The following is a 24,637-nucleotide window of genomic DNA, read 5'->3' as shown; positions in this document are numbered from 1 at the left end:
CACCCGCCATTACAGCCCCGCGGCCCCCCCAGCCTCCCCCCCGGCCGGGCGGGGAGCGAGCGGCGCCTGCCGGGAAACCGCGGCCTGGCCTCCGCCGCCGCCCCACGCGCCTGCGCGGGAGGGAGGTGAGCGCCGCGCGCGGGGGGAGCGGGACGGGCCCGGGGCTGCGGTGCCTTCCTGGGGCTCCCTGGGGCTCCCTGAGGCTTCCTGCGGCCGGGAGGGCTCCCCCCGCCTCGGCCGGCCCCGGGGCGGTCGGTGCCGGGGCCGGCGGCGCGGGGCCCGGCCGGGCGGTTCCCCTGTGCCCCCGGTGACAGTCGGAAGTGGCGGCGAGGCTCGGTTCGCCCCGCCGCTCGGGAGTGCCGAGCGCCTGGAGGAGTGGGCGGGAATGCGGCCGGGCCGGGGCCCGCGTCCTAAAGCGAGGCGCAGCGCGCGTCCAGCACTTCTGTTTTTGAGACTCTGCGCTGTTTAATGTGCGCTGGGTTTGCCCTAGAAAGAGGTGGTTTAGAATGGGTACATTAAATTTACGGTATGTTTCTGGAAGCTGGCTAATCTCTGGTTGTCTTCATGATACCTCGGTTGCGATGCGTGTAATGTATTCCCTCCATGAGGAGGAAGAGTGCACCATGTTCGCTGTTCAAAACTCTTCCACGTGAGGGTGGTTTTGCAAGAAATTACTGATCTATTTTATCTGGCTGAGTTTTACCAGTGTTAGCAATGCAGTGTTTGAGGCTGTAGTTTGAATATGGTGAAATTGCCTCGGTTGCAAAATACTACTCTGAAATGTAATACTTAAAAATTATTGTCACATCCAATTTCAAATGATCCATAGGTTACCCATTTTAAATGAGGTAGGTCTTTGGTTTTGCCTCTCTTCAAAAATTTACATGCTGTACTCATTCACTAAATGGGTAGTTTCCTAAAAAAGGTCGATTCTTGACAAACCTGGAATTCTGTTAATTACTGGAAAAAATACTGTTTGTCTTAGTACTGGTGTTTCCTTTCTTTAGCAGTCTCTCCGTAGGTGTGTATTGATGCTCAGTTAGTTCATCCAGTGCTTCCTTTCTTCTCCATTAAATCATTTCCTACTAAAATGTCATTGTCCATTCTTCCTGATTCCATACTGATTAGGCAATCTGAATCTAGCTCCTTTCCACCTCAGCTGATTTCTTTTTATTGTCTACTGACAGTTACCAAATCATTATTAAAAACCGAGACTTAGCTCATAACTAGTTTAACCTTTTGTTTAGCTGCAGTTGTTCAGGACATTCCTCATTCCTGAGTATACGGGAATTATTGCAGTTTAATTCCGTTACTATATTCAGCCAGCATTTTGACAACAGCAAAGGAAAACGTTTTTATTCTTTCCTTCCTCTCTTGACTTCCCTACATAATTAAGGTTCCTTTTTTAAAAAATCCCTGTCCTGAAATTGAACACAGTGTTTTATTTTAAAGCTACACAGATATACTTGTTTCATCTTTTTGATGAATTGTTACGGGCACGGTAATAAACTAGACTGCAAAAATTACTGGTAAATTTAAAATAGTATGTGGTTTTATTAACTGACAGAACAAAAGTAGGAAGACCAGTGGTTGTGATTATGTGTGCGGTCTTCATTTGCTACATGGTTTTGTGCAAGAAATCTATAGAAGCTCAATAAACAAAAATACAAAAAATACTTGTTCCTTTTGCTACACCTCCTTGTGCTTCATGCCTCTATCATTTAGCCGTTTTAAAATTTTCATTAATGCTTTCATTCCCGTGTAACCCATTTTGTTCTGCACTTGGTGAAGGGCGTGGAAGGGAAGGCATATGGGGAGCAGCTGAGGTCACGAGTCTGAGGGGACACCTCACTGCAGTCAACAATTTCCTTGTGAGGGGAAGAGGAGAGGCAGGCACTGATCTCCTCTGGTGCCCAGTGACAGCCCCTGAGGGACCCGAGAGAGTGCCCTGAAGCTGTGCCAGGGGAGGCTTAGGTGGGATATCAGGAAAAGGTTCTTCATCCAGAGGGTGGTTGGGCACCAGAACAGGCTCCCCAGGGCAGTGGTCACAGCGCTGAGCTGGGTCAGCGACAGAGTTCAAGAAGCTTTTGGACAATACTCTCGGGCACAGGATGTGACTTGGGATTTTCTGTGCAGGGCCAGGAGCTGCACTCAATGATCTTTGTTGGTCCCTTCTAACTCAGAATATTCTATGATTTTACATTTCATACACACGTAAAGTGCATCCAGAAAATCAACTTGTTTAGAGTTGGACAGGGAAGTACATTATTTGCCTATAATTCTATCTAACATTTATTTTTAATTCTTGGTGAAGCAGTTCTGTAAATATGTAGTCATGCCATTTCTTTTTTGTGAGATTCTATCTCTTACATTCTAGCTAAGAGCCCTAGAATGTTGCAAACCTTTCTTAGACTGAAGTAACTAAAATACTTCTAAATCTGTAGACATTGACTGGTGTGGTTTTAGTTTGAGAGACATGTTGTCTAATTTGAATTGCAGCTGTACTGCCAAGTACAATTCAAACTTAGGTTGTGTTTCTTTTTTTATAATTTATGTGTCAGATTATGTATAAATATTGGTGAAATCTGTGACAAACTAAATTCAGTGCCTGTATCTATACCAAAGGAATAATTAAAATTATATTTTAAATATGTTTTATATTACTGCATGTAGAATCAGCTGGGTTGGCCTCCTGGGAGACTTAAGATCTTTTTATCTGCAGAACAGGTATTGCAGGCTTTGCCTCTCTGTGAGGTCTCAGCTGTTATCTGAAAAGGAGTGTCACTCAAACAGGGATGAGTTACTTGAGGTGTCTCATGTGGTTATGCAGCCTGCAGAGCTGACATGTCCTGGAAGCAGCTCCTGAACCATGTCAGCCTGGCAGTGTGAGTCACACAGGCCAATCACGGTATGAATTTTCTCTCACAGATACTTATCTGCAAGAGATACTTTAATGAGGGTGAGATCTAACACACTGTTACAGCTCATATTTAAATCTCAGTAGAAAAACTGTATGTCATCTGCATGCATGCCAAATTATCCTTACAGAAGATGTACTTTGTAAGTAAAGGAGAGTGCTAGATAGTCGCTCCAGAAGGTAATTTCTTTTGAAGGAAAGTTTGCAGTTTCCAGACTTGTTGCATCTTCCCCAAGCAATATCTTCTGAGGTTTTTGTTTTTAGGGATTCTTCATTCTGTGATAGAGTTCCATAGGTGTTCTGTAGATTGGGTATGCAGGACATGCAAGGAAGCATATACCATAGGCTTTCTGGACAAAATTTCTAATGCATGGCTGACTGGGATGGAGAGAGTTGGACTTGACAGTCCATCAGGATCTCGATGGTCCCTTCCAGTCTTCGGTTCCTAAGCGCATTTGTGATGCAGATAGTTGTCCAGTGACCTGGAATGAGAGAGCCCATTCATTTCTGACAAACAGCCTTCAGATAGTGATGTCTTTTCATTACTAAAATGAGCAAAATAATGGCAGAGATACGAAAGGCTTGCATCCTCTCACCAATTCCCTTGAACCATTTGATTCTGCATGCATAAAAGCATCGTAATCTGTGTGTGTGTGCCTGGATACACGCAGACATGTGCGTGAGAATGCTCAGAAAAGCATGTCAGAGTTGTGCCAGAGGAAAGGTAGCTGGCTTTTTAAGCAGAGTACTGATTACTGATCATAAAAGGTAGCTTCTCAAATACAAAGAAGTTGATGGGATGGGTTTCTTTACCCATCAGCATACACTGATATGCTTTTTTTTTATTATACTTCACTGGTTTCTGTATATCCTATATATGCAAAACTAATTTTAATGTGTTTTCTGTATCTGAAAGTGAAGATGAAAAGAGAATAAATAAATTCTGTTTGTTAGAAACAAAACTCAGTCCTTATCCTTTTGCCTAAAGTGTACAAGCAGATGCTTTTACTACTACAAGTGAATTTTTTTCAGAATTAGTTCTAAAGGAAAAAAAGAAACCCCTTAAGATGTTTTTAACACTAGCATTATTCTCAAAGTCAACTATGCTTGCATACTTTTTTGTAAATTTTTACAAAGTTATTATTTGAACTTGTTAATTTATTCCACTTTTTTCCTGCACAAAACTGTGTGCTTGTGCTGCCATTTATAGGAACAAAACTTCTGGTTAAAATCTTGAAACTTCTCTTTGGAGCTGGTGGAAAAATACAGAAATGGCTACAGAAAGAGTGGACTTCTTTCCTACAGATTCAAAAGTTGTTGATTATGTTTTCCAATCCTATGAAAAATAGTTGTCTCATAAATTACAGATAATACTTTTGAGTGCTACTGTGGTTCTGCCTCGGTTACAACCTTAGTAGTTTTTTCTGGATAAGAGCATTTGTGCAGATCCTTAAAAAAACCAATCTGGTCTTAATATTTTCATCTGTAAAACAATCCAGGCCATTCATAAGGATACATGCAGATAAAATAGTCATAACATCAGAAAGGGATTAACCATGTACAAAGATTAGGTTAATAAAGGAATAATTAGGATTAAGGGCCAATCCTGCAATAGGATTTTTTGCTGTTATGTGTTGCTTAACAGTAACTCAAAGTACAACAGCTCTATCAGTGCTCTTGGGGTAGTTCTCCCTGTCCTCCTTTTCTCAAGCCCTTGGTACCATTTATGATTAAATTATTAAAATAGCTTGGATCAAAACAGAGAACCATTAATTCTCCTTTCAGCAGTGCCAAAATGTAAAACTCATATGAAAAAAGAAAAGCTGTCTATGCCACTGTTACTATCTGTTTAACATGGACAGATATCTTTTTCAGTTGGTCTCCTGTATCTGAGCTTGCTTAAAACAATGGGCAGCATTTCTTAGATTGTTTCTCTTTCATGCCACAGCTCCTTCTTAAGCCGCTTTAAAGTTTCAGGTTCCTTCTGTCATGAGGTTGGCTCTTGCTAGGGGGCTTAATTCTGAGATGGAAGGAGTCAATCGTTCTTGTCCTTCTTGGAAAGTTTTTATCAAAAACTGACTACATCATCTTAGTATTTCAACTTCATGCTTAAAAATATTAAGACATCTTACTGCAACTCTAACTTCAAAATAGAATGTGGGGGGGAAAAAAGAGCCATATACTAAAAACAGCAAAGATTGTAGATGGTAGTTTCCCATTAGTCATCAATGTCAGACTACTTGCCTCCAACAGTGAGGATCCCATCATACATTTCTATCTGGGTCCTTTTTTTATCTTAATGACCTGTTCATTCTTTCTCAGGGCCAAACTCGTGTTGATTCAGAAGCCCACGGCAGCAGCAGTGACCAGCATCCACGACTCCGCTGTCGGTGTGACGCAGCACAAGTGCGTTCCTCAAGAGGCTCCACGTGCCGGGAAGAGGTAAGAAAGTGCTGAGATTGTCATGATTCCAAATAGATTCTGTTATCTTGAGGACTGATCCTGAACTATGTGTCACTCAACTATGAATGAATTCTCAGTATCAAGTCAAATCAGTAAAAATACATTTGAAATTACATATTGAAATATAAACTTCTTTGTAGATAGATTAAACCACAGTACACTGAGAAAAAAGGTCACTTTCTTGACATCCAAGTGATGGTAAAAGAGGTGGCTTTTCAGAAAACAGTGGCCACTGTGAATCAGAAGTCAGCAATAATTAATGTTAGCACAATACATTGGGACTTGTTGCTTCGCTGTCATGAATGATTTTTCACGCATGGATGGTGTATAGCCAGTTTATTCAAATTGCTAGTAATATAATGCAGCACCTATGGAGCTTGCCTTGTATTTTTTTCCCTGTTGTTTTTCTGCATTAAGATACACTGTTCTTACTGAAAGAGCTACACGGTATGTAGATTGTGGATTCCTGATAGGTATTTTCTGTTTAAACTTTGTCACAGAAGCTGTGAGACCTAAGATGCACCAGGTAAGGACCAACTCTTCAGAACTGGAAAAAAAGGAATAACTTTTGCAGTAGTTGTTGTAATTCTAGTGCATAAACCTCAAGATTATTTGGGCCAATAAATCTGGGATGCAAATAGAAATCAGATGGAAAACATTACAGTGATTGTTCTCAGGCATTAAAGAAAATAACCCAGAATTTCTATTTCAAAAAATTACATCTACAGCTTACTCTATTTTCATGCTTTTCAAAACATCCGAGATGTCAACTGTTTAGCAAGCAGATTCTGACATATGCTGTGCTATTTTAATGCTCTTTTTCACTATACATTGCATGTGGCGTATTTATATTCTACAGCTATATTTCAGTGGTGTTGGGTGGATTAATATTAATTTATATTGAGATAAAGCTCATTCGAGTAATTAATGTGAACCAATTTCTCCTTAGCTGTTGAAGACCCACACTTAGTTTTCATTAAGTGCAGAATTTATCTTTTGCATCAGTGTGGGAAATCAGACAGCAGAAGATGGATTTCAGTAGCGCCTGGTCCAGCTCAGATACCCAAATATTTAGGAGTCTCTCATTCTGCATTAAAGAAATGATCAAATGTTGTGGCCCATGCATTTCCCTTTGTCATCTCTCTATTCAATCTGATATGGCATTGGTATGATTGTAATTCTTAAATACAAGTCAGGGTGGAGGAATGTTTATGGGCAAAGTTTGCTCTTAGGAACTGTATTAGTGTGGTTTGGTATTGGGCAAATTTCTGATGTTTGCAAACCAGTTAGGATGCAGGAAGAAAATGGTGAGTAGATTTATGGTTCTGAAGAAGTAATTGTTTACTCATCCAATTTCCCAAATCCTATCAAAAAATTAATTTGATTGAAATGTGAAAATTTCAAATGTGAAAGCTGTTATTTATTTAGATAGTTTTTGAATAGTTGTGTGGGGAAAAAGGGAGTTTTTCCATGGGATGTGTGCAGAAGATTTGAGATTTTTTTTTAAATGTTGTATGTTTTGGCAAGAAACTCAGTCATAAATATATGCATACCTGGGGTGGATAGCTTTTAGGAAGTCTTTATTCCTATGTATTACTACTCTTTTTTTTTTTTTCTGCTCCCAGAAATACTGGTCCTGATTTCTGCACCCAAAATTGAAATCTACCACTGAAATTAACAGAGAAGAAATGATAAAATTTTTTCTTATGGTTAACAAACAAGGTCAAACAAGACTGTCCAGGTATTATGAGCATGTAGAAATTAATAAACGGACAATGCTGGAAGCTGAAGTAATCAAAAACTGTCTTTCCCGTTCGAAGGATGAGGTAGGTTTTGTAGGTATTATTTCATCCACATCTCACACCTTTCCTATTGATAATTCTGAAACCTATCAGTGTCCATTGCAGGTCATTATCTCATTTGTACTCACAATACAAAAGATCGAGTTTCAAGATTGTGGCTTCAGTCAGTTGGACTGTTATTCTGTATTGAATAAATATATTTTTCTGAGGCTTACGTAGATTTTGGAGTTGTATGTATCACTGTCATGAAGATTCCTCTTCTTTGTTTGAAGAAGCTCAGATGCAATGAAAAACTCATTTTTATTACTGTTATTACTGGTTTTACTGAGATATTACAGTTTTGCCAGAAGGTAGAAGGCAGAGTACTGACAGCTCCAAGTTTAAACTTAGGGTAGAGGATTCCAAATTATGAAAACATTATCTAAAGCACAGAGGAGTTTGGAAACACAAATTTTTAGGCCTTCGTATTAGACTTCTTTATTCAAAAGAAGAGTTTATGTGTTCTGCAAGAAAGCCAGAAAACATAGAAGTTGAAAAATGTTTTGGATGAAAGTTGAGATTTTCATTGCTCTCTTTAATTAAGTTGTTGGTTCTTTAAGAAAAGCACCAAACTTTTGCATATTGACTTGAACTAGAGGAGAAATGTGGAACTTGGACAGTGAATTAAGTTTATTGGTTTCTGTTCTGAAGTCAGCTTTACTTTTCATTAATGTTGTGTGTTCCTGCACAGCACTTCTCACATACTTCGTTCTGGGAAACCTCAATCAAAATAACAGTTCTTATAAGTCCCTTAGTTCGCAGCTTTGACAGTGGCTGAAGAAAGGCACGTCTTCGTGCTGCTCCTGCCAGGGCATTCCCGAGCCAGGCTCCAGCGCAGGAGCTGCCGGCGCTGCCGCTGCCATTTCGGGCACCGAGCACCGAAACGACGCGGAGAGAAAAGGCGGCGGCACCTCCTCCAGCGGCGTGAAACGGCGCCATCTCCTGGCTCCCTCCCGTTGGGAAAGACATGCTAATTCCCCACTGGCTCTGGAAGTCTAATATTTTTGATTTTTACATTAAAATGTTGGTACTTTTTAAAATATGAAAATTACCTTTAGGTCTCTTTTTGAAAGGACTTGGAAATGAAAATTGTGGGAAAGTATTGGGTGCCTTTATAACACCAAACAAGTCACTTCAGTTCTGCGTGTTTCAGTTTTTTCACTTAAAAAGTGGTGGCATGTTTTCTGCCAGCAGATGAAAAGTGTGGTGTAACAGTTACTGTACTACATTTCTTTCAAGTTAAAATTGATGAGTGTTGGCAAATCCGTGTTCACTGTGGGTCTTACGAAGCTGAAAGCTCAGGTCCTTTGAACAATGTGCTTTATACTGTTGTATGCTTAAATGGCAACTGCTATATTTGACTCATTTTACTTCTGCCTAGTGCTCTTTTGTTGAGTATAAGGACTTCAAGCTGGTGTACCGGCAGTATGCAGCCCTCTTCATAGTTGTTGGCATCGACCAGACAGAGGTAAGAAATTACAAACAAAGCCCCTCCCCCCAAAATTTTTTATTTCTGTGAAGTAAGAGACATATAAAAGCCAGTGTGCTATGTTTGACTTTGGTCTTTAGCAGTAGAATGAACTGTTACCATGAGATAGTCTTCCTGAGCCTTGTACTGATTCTGCACTAATTTATGTGAGGTAGAGTTTCTCAACAAATGTTAGTGTTACAGGCAGGTCAGCTGTCTCATCTGTGGTGACTTCTCTCTGTTTTTAAAGTCCTTGGCCAAAGAAAAAATTCCTATACTTTCAGCTATAAAGATGCCAATTTATTTTGCTTTTCAAAAAGGGGGAATAAAAGAAAGGTATCTGAAAGCTGACAAGTACTGTTATTTCATATGTTCAGGTTGCACCTGGGAGGCCTTAGTGTTTACATTGATAACTGGTTCTCCGACATTAGTTCAGCACTTACTATTGGAGATGATAACAGGGTGCTGTGGAAGGTAGCTGTTGCCTACCACAGTACCTTCAAGTCAGGGTTATCATGGCAGGCAATTTGGGACAAATTATTTTGGCTTTGCTACAGATATCGCCCAGCAGAGGCTGGCTCTGTGCTACAGCTGGCTGGTGTGATTTCAGCATGGGTAAGATTAACCTAGTTAGCTGTGTGTGTCCACAGAGCTGAGCTGGGAGGGGGTGGGACAAGGGCTGCAGAGGGATGGCAGCAGCCCAGGTGAGAGAATCCATTGTCTGTTAGAGCTGCTCTGCGTGGCCAGCCCAGAGCTTCTGCCCTGAGCGCTGCCCAGCTCTCAGCACCTCAGCTGCATGACTACATGGCCTGAGCAGAGGGCTTACTCTATTGTCCAGTGGCTTTTTATTCCACACAGACTGAATTTACACAAAGAATACTATTACATTTTCTAGATGTTGATTTAACATTGAGTTGATTTTAATTTCAGAATGAGATGGCAGTATATGAACTAATTCATAATTTTGTGGAAGTTTTGGACAAATACTTCAGCAGAGTGGTGAGTGAGACACTGAATCTGTTATGAAACATTTTTTCTCTTTCAAAACTTTGGTGGAAGTGTAATTTCAGAGAATAAATCAAAGGAGAAAAATATTTAATATTTTAGAATTTTGATAAATATTATCACTGTAGGGAAAGGCAGTATGATCTGACTTTTCAGAGAAGTAAAAGTATACATGGGTTATAAATTATCAGACAAGGAATACCAGAAATATTTCTGTTAGAAAAGATGGGTTTATGGGTTTTATGGGGTTTCTTTGGGTCATATACTCTTAAATTAGCCATGGGCATTTTATATGTTTTAAGGAAATAAAGAGGGTTTACTTTGCAGTTCTTATGCACTATATAGCATTACGTTCCCCAAATAAATTTCATTCATGATTAAGATGGTGCAAGCATGAAGCAGGGAACTGACATCACTCTCACTGAACAAGATCAGAGGAATGGAGCAAAAGAAACCTCAAAAACCAGTCTGTACTTGTACTCTCCATATTGTTGTCAGGCAACAGTGGATATCTGATAAAACAACAATTATAGAGATAGTAATTTTGTTAAGGATTCAACATCACACATGCCTCCATTTAAAATTACACTGTTCCTTTTGATGGTGGGAATTTTTTGCTTGCTTGTTTTTACAAAGTTTGAAAATGCAGCACTGTAATTCTGGTTAGAATATTTGCTATTTAATATAGGGTTTGTAATAATCTTGTTACAAAAAAAAAATAAATTACTGGAATCATACTTTGGCACAGTTTCAGTTAACCTCTGCTGAAATGTTGGATATCCCTCCGGAAAAGAGGACTGGATAATTTCCTCTGTAGTCCATGTACTTGAGGGTACCACACAGGTAACTGTACATAAAAGATATCAGTATGCAGGGTCTATAACTGCTTTCCCAGTTCTAGCACCATAGCAGGCATGGCAGAGCTGCCTCTGTGAATTCAAGGACATGCTTGAAAAAGCCCTCTGCACCCTTTAGATGCTTGGCAAATCTTTTAGGCTGTTATCTCAACTGATGTCGCCCCAGCCCAGGGAAACTGCTGGTACTAAGTATATCACTTTCTGACTGCACTGAGCTCAGAATTTCTCTTAAAATTGCTGACTATTAGTCAGCAATTAGTGCTTAGTCCCAAACTAAGCAGTGACAACCAGGAATGGGATTAGATCTCAGCAGCACAGGAATGCACAATAAAATTTAGTCACATCTTATTTGTCTGTTTGAGCTAATAGTTGCCAACCTCTCAAATTTTATTCAATTAAAACAGAGCAAAAATAGAAATGTAGTTCTTATACACATAAATGTAGTATATATATAATCCTTTGACCACACATATAACCCAACCACTGATAGCTGTTGGAAATTTGCTGAGTTCATCATACCAGAGGGTTTTTTTTTATTTTCCATAGCATTTTGGGTTTGAGACAGAGGAACCTAAAAGGGGGGTGCTAAAAGAAATCTCATGCCATTTGATGGTTCTGGTTTTAATATCATATAACACAGTAAATGGCAGAGCACTAAGACTAAGGGCTGTAATTCTAGCTGGGGTTTCTGGCAGTAACCACAGAGCAAGAAAGTATAAATCTGTACTTTTACAGATTACTGTTTAGGATTTGCAGAATTTTAGCAGAATCCCAAATTATGATGGTGGCAACAGAGGCAGAACTCTGGGAAAGGAGAGAACGTGTCCTACTCTAGAAGGACATTTTGTCATCTATTATTTTTAGACTTGAGAGCTTTAAACATTCTCACGTACTCTATTTTTATCTAATGGAGTTTACAGAGCTTGAATTTAGATATAGGAACAAACATTAATGGAATTAGGGGGAAAGCTTTCAAAGTTGCTTGTGAGATGTAGTTCTGAGTCCCCTTCACTTTTATATGGCTACCCAAGAAAAATTCTGCATGCTGGTCAGAATTCCAATGTCTCCAACTATGTTTTAATGCTGAGAAAACTTAAACTGATCAGGCCCTTAAAATGCAGTTTCTGTGATGCATTAAAAATTTCTAATTAAAAATGGCAGAGTCACTCAGCAGAGGCCTGTAGACTAGAACTAGTCCAGTTTAGATCATCTTTAGACCACAGAAGTAGTAGCAATTCTATGAGTAAAACCTTTCCAGCTTTACTCTGCCTTAAAACCAGGTTCAGACCATGAATGAAAACCACATTATCAAACTAAATTCTCTAGGCAGCAGGTAAAGATTCCCTCTTTTACTAGAGACTGGGGAATCTCCACCCAACTCAGTAAGATCTTAAATGCTAAGGCTGGGATTATTTCTTTCTAAGTTTAGCTATTTAACTGAGGCACCTAAGTTAGAAATCTGGTCATCCTGAGCTCCCTTTACTGGCAGTGGAGGCCGATGAGTATCTCTAGAAAGTGAGTCATGCCTCAAGTGTGCCGAGTCAACTGGTGAAGATGCCCATCTCTTCTGCTGACTGCAGAGAGACCACAAGGGCTTCCAACTCACACATTTTGGTTAAATGAGTAATACTGCTTGGGGTAAATCCAAAAATAGAAGGGAAATGATGACTACATGAAGAATTGTGCTGCTGGGGCTGGAGTGTACTTAGAAGTGCCAAGGGTCCAAAGCTTGGAGTTACCTTGCCTTTCCTAATATATGCAGCCACTACCACAGCCATGGGTATATGCAGTGTCTAGATTTTGCTATTGAAATGATCTGCAGCAACAACTTTAACTATGTATTGTCCTGGTGTTGCAGGAGGAGGAAGAGAGAATATAGGGCTGGAACTGCCATGATTAGAGCTGCTGGTTATCCACCCACCCACTCACTCAGATGGCACTGCCCATATTCAGATTGTTACTTGTAGGTGACCTCAGTGAGTTTTTTAAAGTAAAACATTAGCTTTGATTACAGAGACAGATAACACGTGTAAAGCAAAGCAGTGTTGCAGGAAAGAGCATGGCATTGTCCAGTCCAGAACAGAAATCTGAATCACTCTAAAATTTCATATCATTATTTTGAAGACTTTTTTTATCCTTTGAAGGGATGTGTTATGCTTAATGATCGTGAGATGAGATCATCTGAGATAAGAGATCAAACTGTAACTAATGCTGTCTATCTCTTTTCCTTGCAGAGTGAATTAGATGTATCCTTTTCAGTATCAGAAATCCATTTGTTATCACTTTTTGGTGTATGTTCCAGTTCCTACTGTCTTCATAGCACTGACTGTCATTGAAGTTAATAGATGTTCACTAGTTTTGTACTTGGAGTAAGTAGCACGATTTTTTTTTTTTGGCACCTTTCTGAAAGCGTAGCTGATGTTCACGTGGCTCACCTATTTAAATCCTCCATTATTGAGATAAGCCTGGTTCCATTTAAAGTAAGACATACAGCTTGCTTTGAGAGAACAAAATACATGAAAAGTTAAATTCATGGGGAACTTTCAGGCTTAAGTAGTTTAAGGTTTCACTTTGAGTTACAATAAAATAGATATTGAAATTACTGTAATAACAACTGTCACAGCTGTGTCTTGAGCCAAATAGCAGCACTATTTGTAAGATTATGTTTGCAGTTTGATCTTAGTTCATGAAAGCAAGAAGTGAGTTTTACTTTATCTTTGGAAGGAGGGAAAAACGTGGGAGGAGAATATTTAGGAAACCAGATGTTAACTTTTCCCACTTCTCCCCTTACACTGCTGTATTTTCATGCATATGTTTTGCAGGGTATTAATTAAAAAATTATTTAAAACTCACCCAAATACAAATACTAAAATACAGTCCTGAACAATTAAATATAAATAGCAAGTAAGTAAAACACAATACTGGAAAAATTAAACCAGGAGAATGTAGCACAGTCTTCCTTCTCAGTTCTTCCAATTCCCCTGTGTGTTGACTCTACTCCAGCAGTTTTTATTCTTATATTTGTTGTTGGTTAAATGCAGATCCGCTGGTACAAAGAGTTTCAGTTACACACCTGAAATGCAGTTGCCATCTTGCAATCAAGTACTGTCAAGTAATTTAGTTTATTTATGAATTACGACTTATGAAGAACATAGAAGTCTATGAAAAAAGTAATTTTTCTTGTTCTTACTTCTTTACTGAAAAAGGAACAAACAAACCAAAAAAACAACAGGAAATAATTAATTTCACTTTTGAAAATATTTTAAAGCTTGCTGTAACTCTGCCTCATTTGCTGACTATATATACACATATATATATATATACATTCACACATATTGTCCATGTTTCCTTCCTGAAATTTAGAAAATGCTGTGTGTTAGTAAAACACCCTTAAATTCACTGATACTATGAAAGAGCAATAATGACACTCCAATGTGAAGGGACAACACTTAAGGTGTGTGAGCTATTATAGAAATAGAATTTTTTTATTCAATTAGTTCTAATCCTGAACTATGTGTTCATGTATATGAGCTTTGCCAAATTAGAGACTGACCTGACCTATTTAGTAATTACACATAAAAAGAGGTCCCTATGTTTCCAGATAGTGTACTTTGAGCATGCAATTGCCTGATTATCTGAGTCATTTGGTATTGGGAACTCCCCATGTGTGGAGGCGCAAGGCTTGACTCCATTTCAGAAGGCTGGTTTATTATCTTATGATATATATTATATTAAAATACTACATAAATACTAAAAGAACAGAGAGAAAAGATTCATCAGACAGCTAGAAAGAACAAGAATAGAATGCATAACAAAATCTTGTGACTGCTCACAGCCTTGACACAGGTGGCTGTGACTGGTCATCAAGTGAAAACAATCCACATGGACCAATGGAAGATGCACCTGTGGCATTCCACAGCAGCAGAGAGTTATTGTTTACATTCCTTTCTTGAGGTTCCCAGCTCCTCAGGAAGGAAAAATCCTAGCAAAGGATTTTTCATAAAATATCATCGCTACAATTTAGAATACTGACTATTCTGAATTCTGTTGTCTCTGCTTAGCAATTTCCTACCAAGAGCTCTACACCTTGAGCTACTCACACTAGTCCATTTAAAAACTGAGAAAGGCTGCTGCATATCATGGAATGGGCTGGAAGAGACTTGAAAGGCCATCTAGTTCCAACCCCTTTGCCATGGGAAGGGACACCTTCTACTAGATGAGGTTACTCAGAGCTCCATCCACCCTGGGTCTTGAACACCTCCAGGGATGAGACATCTGTGACTTCTCTGGGAAACTTGGGGTATTCCCTCACCACCTTCACATTAAAGAATTTTTTCCTAATATCTAACATCTGCTCTCTTTCAGTTTGGAGCCATTTCCCCCTTGTCTTGTCACTACACACCCTGGTAAAACATCCTTCTCCAGCTTTCTTGTAAGGCTCCTCTTTAGATACTGGAAGGCCCCAATTAATCACTCCTAATTCATCTCATTTCTAGGCTGAACAATACAAATTCTCTCAGCCTTTCCTCATAGGAGAGATGCTCCACCCTTCTAATCATCTTGGTGGCCCTCCTCTGGAGTCACTCCAGCAGCTCCCTGTCCTTCCTGTGCTGGCACCCCAGAGCTGATGCAGCCCTGCAGCTGGGGTCTCACAGAGCAGAGCAGAGGGGCAGAATCCCCTCCCTGGCCCTGCTGCCCACACTGCTCTGGATGCAGCCCAGGACACGTGTGGCTCTCTGGGCTGGGAGTGCCCATGGCTGGCTCATGTCCAGCCTCTCAGCCAGCAGCACCCCCAAGTCCCTCTGGGCAGGGCTGCTCTGGATCTGTCCATCCTCAGCCTGTGCTGATACCTTGACCTAGATGCAGCACCAACAGTGGGTCTTGTTAAAACTCACAAGGTTCTCATGGGCCTACTCCTGGAGCTCGTCCAAATCCCTGTGGATGGCATCCTGTCCTTAGTCTGTGCTGTTTGGAGAAGTTGTTGTATTATATGCCAACACTAATGTTGGAAATGGGTGCAGTACCATGTCTGAATGATTCCTGCAGAAGTTCATCTACATGGGTCTCATCTGCTTGATGGTATGAATATAAATATTTAGAAAATAGGAGGGTGCATTTCTAACTTACTTGGTCATAGTGGAAAAAATACTGGAAAAGCTCGTGTCTGATACGTGTCTCCTTAACACATATGACAGATGCATGAAGTATGTGGCTTTAGCATTCAGAAGTGCACTTTTTTGATATACATTTCAGGAACAGTTTTACAATAAAACATTTTACTTTTATATATGTACAAAATAATTCTCACATTTAGGAAGAGCTTAATTCTTAAGTTGAAAGGCTACCTAAAACAGTCAAAATGAAATACCCTCCCTTATTAAATGTAAAGCAGTGGTGTAATTAAGAGGAAGGGGATTGTTCAGGACTGTATTTAGTTTTGACAACAGCTTGAATAGCTGACCCAGAAGAACAATCTGGACAAATGCCTTTAGCTATTATTGCAGTGCAAGAAATAAACCATCAACCTGCCTTTCATAGTGTGAAAGAAAATATCCTCACCTGTGATTAAACACTTGCCTTTGCCAAATGGTCTCACACTAACTTCTGTACTCAGTGCAGTTAGCTTGGATGCAAAATATCTGATGGAGAAGGTCTGCAACAGTGAACACCAGGCAGTATTTACAGAATCTTTGTTTACAGAGTATCTTGCAGGAGACTCTCATAATTTCCTGACTCTCTGCTATTATTTTTGTGTACAAATCCATGGGAAGTTTATTTTAAATGTGATAGTGGCTATTTTATATAGCCAGTAGTGTTTACTAACATGAAAAAAATAGAAGGAAATTACATGAACTCAAAACCCATTTAAAATAGACCATAATTACTAAGGCTATTCAGCCTTGCACAGAGAAAAGCCCAGTTAAATCCAGAGGCTGAGCCTGTCACACAATTGAGATGTCCCTGGAGCCCACACCAAGCCTGCAGTACATGCACTGGTTCTTGCAGCTCCCAGACATGGAGCATTACCCCACTATTCCTGGCAATGCAGCTCCAGCAGAGGCAGAACTGCAGCTTTCATTTAGGTCCACACCTGAATTCATCCAGGGCATCCACACTGTAGCTCATGTCATGGTCTGTCTGGAGTCAGATGTCAGGAAGGGTGCCTTGGGCACAAGGCAGGGACTGGGTCTGATCTGAATCTTTCCCAACAGGATTTATACATCATGTTGGTATGTATGACAGAGGTAGGTATGATGCTAAACAACGCATGAACAATGGCACAGTTCTCTCATGTATTCTGCAAAAATGAACACAGATTACCTATTGGTTAAGTGCTTGAGAACAGCCAGCTTTTTACAGAAGCTTTCATGTGTGAATTGTGAACCAGTTAGCCATTATATGATGTCCATTTTCATTTGGAGAGTCAGTTGCACACTTACAAGTACCTAGGCTGGAATGACATTGGATGGTTTTTAAAATACCAGTAAGTAGAGTTGTTGGGCCAGCTGAATTAACAAGTACTGAAATTGTCCTCAGGGTGCCCTAATGTGTTAATAGCACTGGATAAGCCTCACTTAAAATAAGTGGGAGGGATTCTCTGTAGCACTAAAACTCCAGCTTGGATGGTGTAGGAACTACTTCTTGCTATTATGAGGACAAAAGAGACTATAAAAACACAAGAGTTAGGACAGCAGCTTTATAAGGAACAAAACACTGGTACGTATGACAGTTTCTAAAATTATTAAAGGTAACTTTTCTATTGCCTGAAAAGCAGTTGAAGACACATTATTAACTTCTAGAGAAAAGGATACTTATGCTCCCCTTGTGGGAGGGGGTGACAGAGTGCTCTGGGACTAAGCATCTGAAGAATGTTGTCTTGATCCAAAAAAAGCCATTACATCCCATTGCAACTAGCTGCTGCTGCTGCTCCTTCCAGGATAGATAAGAAGCTTTGATACAGGGAATACTTCATGTGGATCAACTATTCTTCAGTTCTCTGTGGGATAAAGCTGCATTTAAGGAGTGAGAAAACTGAATTTATTCGCTGAATTTATAAGGATGCACTTCAGTTTGCACTGTAACATAAGTGGGTAAAACAGAAACCTGTAAAATTAGCTTAGTTGTTCTAGAATTTCACAGAACTTAAAGGCACCTTTGTCTCCTATTTAATATCAGCGTAGTCATTTGAGGAAGAAATGGTCAAGAAAGCATTTCATGGATTAAATGTGCCTGCCATTAGATAGGCTAAAAGTTACTGAAAGTAACTTGGCAAAGATAAGTCAGAATGTGTGAGTGTAGACTAAATAAAGAAGCAACTCCAGCTAATCTCTAGTTGAAGATGAATGTACACTATGGAAATCAAGGGTTTGTGGTGCTGTATATTCAGTAGCAAACCATCTGCCCCATATGTACCTGTACTGTAATCTACAAAGCCTTGTGCTCCTGGGTGTGGTCTGTGATCACAAGGTGTACTTCATCATCTCTTAAGTCTGGACACACCCTTCAATTACTTGCCTGGAAATCCCTGAGATCTCTTACAATGCCTCCATAGGAAGAAGTTATTTATTACATTCAAGTCCTAACTGTGCCTTTGCCCCTTCTTTCCTTCCCCTTTTCCCTGCTCAACTGTCTATACACACAATACTTGTGTCACATGCACTTCCTCTTAGTATGCATTTGCCATAAAAGGGACAGTAGAAAGTACCATTAAAGTTCTTTAAGAAGGGGAGCTCTTTAAGTTACCAAAAGCCAGTATAACATTTAAAAGGCCAATTGTGTAGGTACCATTTACTTCTACTGCTCGGTATGCAGCTTGCTGCAGCATTGCCAGAAATTGGGAAGCCAAAGCTGCCAGGGTGCGGGGGGCTCACCTTTGCCCAGGCTGGCAGCAGAGAGTAACATGTTTTCCTCTGCATTCTTGTTTTAAAAAGTCCTGTTATCCTCTGCCTGGATCTAGTCAAAGTCCCTTAGTGCTCTTTTTGTGGGCAGCCAGGATTCGTACTGGAAGCAGCACCTTAAATGACAGCTCTGGGTGGAGCACGTGGCAGTGCAAACACCAAATACAGCTTTTTCCTGTTGCCAGCTGCTCAAACTGGTTTGCTTTGCTGCTTTCACTTGGGTGTGGATTATGACTTCAGGGCTTTAAACCCTGAAATTTGGGGTCACTTGCCAAACAAGTAACAGGTGGGGAGGATGAGCCTTGCTAAGGATCAAATACATATTCCTCCCTGGGCAGGGCATTCAGACATGAATGGTTGAGCTGTGTTGGGCAAGATGCAACCATAAAGCATAGGTGAATCTTAGAGGAAGGGGAAAAGACACAGAGTTGCTCCCTGCACAATCCAATTGTTTGCCAAGAACACTGTGGTGAAGGGAGGTGGAATGTTTGGTTAAGGGTAGAGGTTAAAGAATGCTTTGGAAGCTTCCAAAATCAAGTGGATAGAACTTTCCAGAATGGTATTAGTATCCCCATTCAAACTGCAGATGAAATTACTATTTCTGGAATGATGACTGTGAGATTACCATATCAGAGATGGACAGAAGTCATGCCACTTTGCTGCAATGGAGTAAGCCCATTTGGAAATAACCTGGAATGGCCTGCAGGGAAATTGACATCTCATACTTTCAGTCTGAGTGGAACAGCTCCAAGATTCTTTGTGTGGGTACAGTTTTCCTTTGACATGGTATTGGCTATTCTGGAAATACAGCAGGGGAATAAACAGTGATGACAAAATGTGATTAAAAATGTGATTAAAAATTCCTGATTAAACAGGAAGATGCAGAAAAACAAGATGGGGTGGCAGGTCACTGCATCGTCACTGATCCTGGTTGATTAAGTTGTCTGAGTTTTAGATTTTTGGAATTGTTAGAGGAAGGTCTGGGCTCTGCCATGGGAACTGGGGCAGTATGAATCAGTGGTAGTGTGTAAAAATCAAAAGCTAGGAGGAGTTGGCTTTCTCACTTGCTGAAACCTGAATGGAATGTTATCTAATTTCCTTAACAGATCCTGTAGCCCAGTGCAGAGCAGTGCCAGAGATCAACTAAGCAGCAAAACAGCTGTCTATCTAAAAATTCTCACATTACTGTAATAAAGAAATCCTAACTTCTCAGATTAAAAAAATTCTGTAAAGGCTGATTTACTCAATAAGTTTATCACAGCAAGAAATTTGGCTTCAATTTTTAAACTGCCAAAAGCTTTACTTGAAGTAAAGCTACCACGTGTATCTCTGGTACCACAGAAATGGTGACTCTTTGAAGTTGGAAGGACAGCACTGCTCCTTGGTATCAAAAGGCATGATTTTTATGAACAATGCAGGCCTATGGTCTGATTCAGGAAGAAGTCTGGTATTTAAAAATTAGTTTGGAATTAGGTAGTTAAGTTTAGGTCAGCACATTAGAAGCTGTCTGATGAACCATGGCCATCCCCAAGACCCTGTTGACAGCTATAGTTTCTCACCTAGCAGGAATTAGTAGAAAAGTTATTTGGGGACCTGAATTGTGCTACTACACAAACCTAGACATGCTGTGCTCTTGGTCAAGCAAAAAATTTCTGCTGGAGCAGTGATACAATTGCTTCCCCTTCTGCACAAACACACAGTAGCACCAAGTTCAGCCCAGAGCATTCTCAGCAAGGAGGAACAAATACATAGATACCTGGCTCCTGAGCTGTTGTCATTTGCAGTTCAGTACTCACACTGCTGCAGCTCTTTGGCAGAGCAGTACGGCTGACTGCCAAAGTCAGATCCATGGGCAGTCAGGAGACAGAGCAGTCTTCTTCAATGCCTGAGTTGTGTTCAAAAAATAAGACTGATATTTATCACAGAGAGCAGAGGAAACTCTTGATGACTCCAAAAACATGATTCTTCCAACTCCACTGATTAGCAGGGAAGTCCACTAACAATAAATACAAACACCAGAACAAAACCAGGCTCTCTTCCTGAGTTCAATTCACAGTGTCATAAAGAGTAGAATGGGAGAGAAGGCACTCAAGAGACTCATCAGAGTGGGGGGAAAAGCATTGAGAGATGTATTTAGCAGTTACTGTATGAAGTCTTGCTAGCTCTACTGCAGCAGTCCTCAATACATGGGCAAGATTTAGAAGGTACAAAGTGAAGGCAACACAGAGCTGTTGTGCTCAGCATAGAAGACATGTAAAGAGCAGCAACAGGTGGAGAGCAAGGCAGATAAAGGGTTATTCATGTGTATCTATGTCAGTGAGGCATAACAGATGCACCCAGCAGGCTGCTTTGCTCTGCCCGTTTCCATTTCAGGTTGTGGTGATAAATGGCAATATCCAAGTGGTTTTTTCACAGCATAACCCTTGGCAGTTGTTCAGTGGATGCGCTGGACACTCATGGCTGCATGTCTACACTCATGTGTCATGGCTGCCCACCACTTCATACCCCTGGAAGGCCTGTCATCATTGTTTTTTGAGACAGATGCTGTTAGATAAAGTTAAGGAAAGACAGATGTGCTTATGGACAGATGTGCTTATTTATATACTTTCCCTCTTCTTTATGAGATTTACTGCTAGATCAATGATTTAACCTTATGTATCAGCATACTTCTATTAATGTATGTCCAAGCAGATCAAATATTGTTATTCAGGGCAAGGAAATTTTGAGAATCTTAGTGTTTAAGAACTTGCTAATTACTTTCCTTGGAGGAATGCAGAATTTTTGCATCTTCACATAAAAGGTTGTGACCCCTTGATAGCATTTCAAATCCAGACAATACATGGTGCCTCAGGCAGATAGTAAAATTACATTCAAGTGTAAGTTAACCTGGTTTTTGCCACTGTGTACTAGTGCTATATTCCGGGACAGGATACTGCTGGGGCTTCAACGTCTCTAATTCTGTGATCAGAAAAAAGTGTCAGTGGAACTGTTTTCCTAGCTTTTTTAAAATAATGGTAAATAAACTAGAATAAATAAAGAAATACTGATTTTTGTTCATTTTTATTGAAGACTTAGGAGCTTAAGATTTTTTTCTGCATTATCTTCACATTGTTCAAAATACACTTAACTTGAAATGTTTCTAGATCATGTTCAATTTGGACAGAGTGCACATCATTTTGGATGAAATGGTGCTAAATGGCTGCATTGTGGAAACGAACCGGAACAGAATTCTCGCCCCTCTGTTTGTCCTTGACAAAGTGGCCGAAGGCTAGGAAGATGCAGGAGTGCCATCTTACAAAAGATGGCAAAAGCATCAGGAATGTGCCTATAGCAGTTTTCTGCTGTTGCAAGACTGACTCATGCAACATCCAAATTAGCTAGAAAATATTTTCCTTTTCTCTTATACTCTCTCTACCCAGTGGGAAAGATACAACTAAACATGTGGATGCATTTGGATCAAACTTCACTGACCCAGCAGAAATCTTCCTAGAATGGTCAATAATTATAAAACCTTTTTTTGGATCAAACAATGGAAACTTACCATGACTGACTAGGTATCACTTGGAATTATGTAGTATCATGCCAGACCTAGAAGACAAAATACAGAAATATAAATTCAAACTGAGTTTCAGTTCTTCCCTTTAAGCACCAACTTAACTTATTTTCATACAAATTTACTGTTAATAATAGTTCTATGACTTTTATACCTACTTTTAAACTATATTCATCCTTCATAAAAAAGCTGGTTTCCCTACCTTTGCCATTCAAGTCATTGACACAAAAAGAAAAGTACAGATGTATTAAGTATTTCTGCATACTCTGCAAGTTGTAACTGGAATTATTTAGCACTTAAATATTATAATATTAATAAAAGATAATTAAAATCAGAAGTTTAATGCTCTTTTGTCATGTTTGCTTTATAAATTACACAGTATCTTTTCTCTCTTGGCACACCAGTTTGTTTTTTTTTTCTCTTGTCTATGCTATCTATGCATCAAGAGCAAAACTCTTACAGAAGATGAGTAATAAAAGATACAATTCTCAGGACCAGGTGGGTACCAAATGAAGTCTCCCTTCTTGAGCAGGAAGCCACAGCTACACTAAATTGCATTCCCAGGCATCCAGTACGCTGATTCACACTGCACACTACTCTGTCAGTCAGGGGACAGTTGGCAATCTCAGCTTACTTCCACTTACCTTTCCAGAACTGCTATCTGCCTCCTTCTTAACCTCCAGCCTAACCCTACACATCACCTGATACTGAATAAGCATATTCTGTGTGAAAGCACATACTGGTCACATAAACATCACTCAGAAACCAGGGTCTAAGGAGCAGAGTGTTGTGTGTGAGAATAATCCACAGGGCTTTCACACAGTAACACATTTATCAAAACAGGATGATGTTGGGACTGGAGCGGAGTTGCATAAACCTGGATACAGGTGTTTGTCTGAAGCACAACAGGCACAGGAGTGGGCAGGATGGTGGATATTCCCCTCCAGTTCTGCATTAGGGAAAATCTAAAAAACAATGCTGTAAAGTCCTACAGAAAATGCCATGAAAAATAATATGGCACCAATCTGATGTGTATGTGCAAGGCAGAATCTTTTGGCAAGTCCACCTCAGCAGTGGCCTGAGAAGAGGATGTTACCAAAGACAACCGGCACAAAGCAAAACTTATTACGTAGAATCAACCACAATAGCTTTTTTTTTCTGGTATCAACTACTTAAAATCTTTAAAACCATATATTGCTTTATCTTACTGTAAGCCACTTTTCTTCCAATAAATATCACGTGCTAACACCAAGACAGCTAGTCCATCTCGAGTGAAGCTGAATCAGCTGTATCACCTGACCCAGATTTTATTCCACTGTAATGAAGAACTGTAGTCTCAGGTCACATAGGCTCACTGAAGAGCACCAAAACCTGCCACATGCAGGTTATTAGTGCCAGACTCAAGAAGTTCCACTCACTCTGAAAAGATTTGAACACAGAGATGAATTTGTGAGCTCAGTAGTTCTCTTATGTAGTTCTTTGAAACCTTTAAAAAAGCATGGCACATTGTTCAGAACATGTACAGAGATTTAGTGAGTACTAAGGAAGTATTCAGAAGAGACATTTTTATATGTTGCAAACATTTTAATGATTACTTTTGAGCTTACACATTGGGTGCTTTTTTTTTTTAAACTTCAAACTGCAACAAGTTAAATAAATGTTTATAATATACAAAGAAAATACAACCGAAAGTAAAACTTGCTTTAAGTGTGCCTTGCACTAGGAACCAGTGTTTTTTAATAGCTTTATTGTTGAGCTGCACAAACACACTTAAGGATTTGATCTTTATAGCAGGGCATTTTGAGAAATCAAAATATATTCCCACTTGAAAGAAAAAGAAGAAGAAAAATGGTTGTGCATGATTATACGCAAAAACCCACTAAAATACTCCAATAGTGCAGGCACCATTAAAAAAGAAAAGGCTGGAGATGCCCATTAAGTCTAAATTTTAAAGGAAGCAAGTTTCTGACCAGTTAGCTTAAAGCCAGCAAAACAGGGATCAGTGATGGCAACCGTAGTGTACAGGGTATTAAAAGACAAACTTTACACAATACACTGTTAGAAATTTGTATCAGTGAACACTGAAAATCTGATGATCTGTTCTTTGGAACAGTCAAACAGAAACACCTTAATTTCCAGTTGTGCAAGCCCTTGAAGCATCACACAGTGTTCTGTGCCAATTTCTTGCTGGCTGTGTAGTTACAAGGATTTATTTTGTCATTAGCAGCTAACAAACATTCCACATTTTCCTAAAGCCTCACAGGTGAAAAAAGGCAAGTCTCGTCAGAGCACAGCGTGGAGATCGTATTTTTTGCACACAAACACAAGAGGCTTTGCTAGTATCAAAAACACTTCCATGTCCCAGGCTGCGCTCAGCGGCTCAGTTGAGATGGAAGCCTTTCTCCATGGTAGCAGCTAGCAGACGCTCCCTCATAATCTCCTCAGAAGAATACTCAGGCAACTTTAGGTAATGTACACATGTATTCACAGACGGATAGCTTGCATCTGTAGCATCAACCTGAGGGCAAAAAAAAGAATTTTACAGCAGTTGTTCACAGCACTCAGTATGGGAGTTAAAAGCTATAAAGTCCTCTAAGTCATGGCACTTGCTGCGTACCTAACACCAGCTGTCAAG

General features: G+C 39.9%; 2 protein-coding genes across 19 annotated transcripts in view; one reads left to right on the top strand and one right to left on the bottom strand.

Moving 5' to 3' along the window:
- On the top strand, positions 1-23,845 carry AP4S1 (adaptor related protein complex 4 subunit sigma 1). 8 transcript variants are annotated; one of them, XM_039705331.1, is made up of 8 exons: positions 1-125; positions 5,240-5,359; positions 5,884-5,906; positions 7,006-7,206; positions 8,603-8,689; positions 9,620-9,688; positions 12,786-12,797; positions 21,593-23,845. In XM_039705331.1, exons 4-8 carry the CDS (start codon positions 7,069-7,071, stop codon positions 21,719-21,721), a joined length of 435 nt encoding a protein of 144 aa, XP_039561265.1. In that variant the 5' UTR covers positions 1-125; positions 5,240-5,359; positions 5,884-5,906; positions 7,006-7,068; the 3' UTR covers positions 21,722-23,845. The 8 variants fall into 8 exon arrangements, with proteins under 8 accessions (XP_039561265.1, XP_039561261.1, XP_039561268.1 ...); XM_039705332.1 differs by lacking the exon at positions 1-125 and adding an exon at positions 155-526; XM_039705330.1 differs by lacking the exon at positions 1-125 and adding an exon at positions 155-526 and having other exon boundaries at positions 5,881-5,906.
- The window catches only part of HECTD1 (HECT domain E3 ubiquitin protein ligase 1), a 60,845-nt gene continuing 59,773 nt past the window's right edge, over positions 23,566-24,637 (bottom strand). For all 11 annotated transcript variants that reach the window (XM_039705314.1, XM_039705322.1, XM_039705324.1 and 8 more), the window contains one exon: positions 23,566-24,520. In XM_039705314.1, coding sequence (XP_039561248.1) covers positions 24,383-24,520 — 138 coding nt within the window. In that variant the 3' untranslated portion in view covers positions 23,566-24,382. The remainder of the gene's footprint in view (positions 24,521-24,637) is intronic.

The sequence above is a fragment of the Passer montanus genome, unplaced genomic scaffold, assembly GCF_014805655.1.
Source record: "Passer montanus isolate IOZ18808 unplaced genomic scaffold, ASM1480565v1 scaffold18, whole genome shotgun sequence".
Classification (NCBI taxonomy): domain Eukaryota; kingdom Metazoa; phylum Chordata; class Aves; order Passeriformes; family Passeridae; genus Passer; species Passer montanus.
This window is presented reverse-complemented; position numbering and strand designations above follow the sequence as displayed.

Bases quoted from the DNA above. Each gene is read 5' to 3' on its own strand.
- AP4S1 (XM_039705327.1), top strand. From the start codon at position 7,069: ATGATAAAATTTTTTCTTATGGTTAACAAACAAGGTCAAACAAGACTG. The intron at 7,207-8,602 runs GTAGGTTTTGTA...ACTTCTGCCTAG, and splicing joins TTTCCCGTTCGAAGGATGAG to TGCTCTTTTGTTGAGTATAA. The intron at 8,690-9,619 runs GTAAGAAATTAC...TTTTAATTTCAG, and splicing joins TTGGCATCGACCAGACAGAG to AATGAGATGGCAGTATATGA.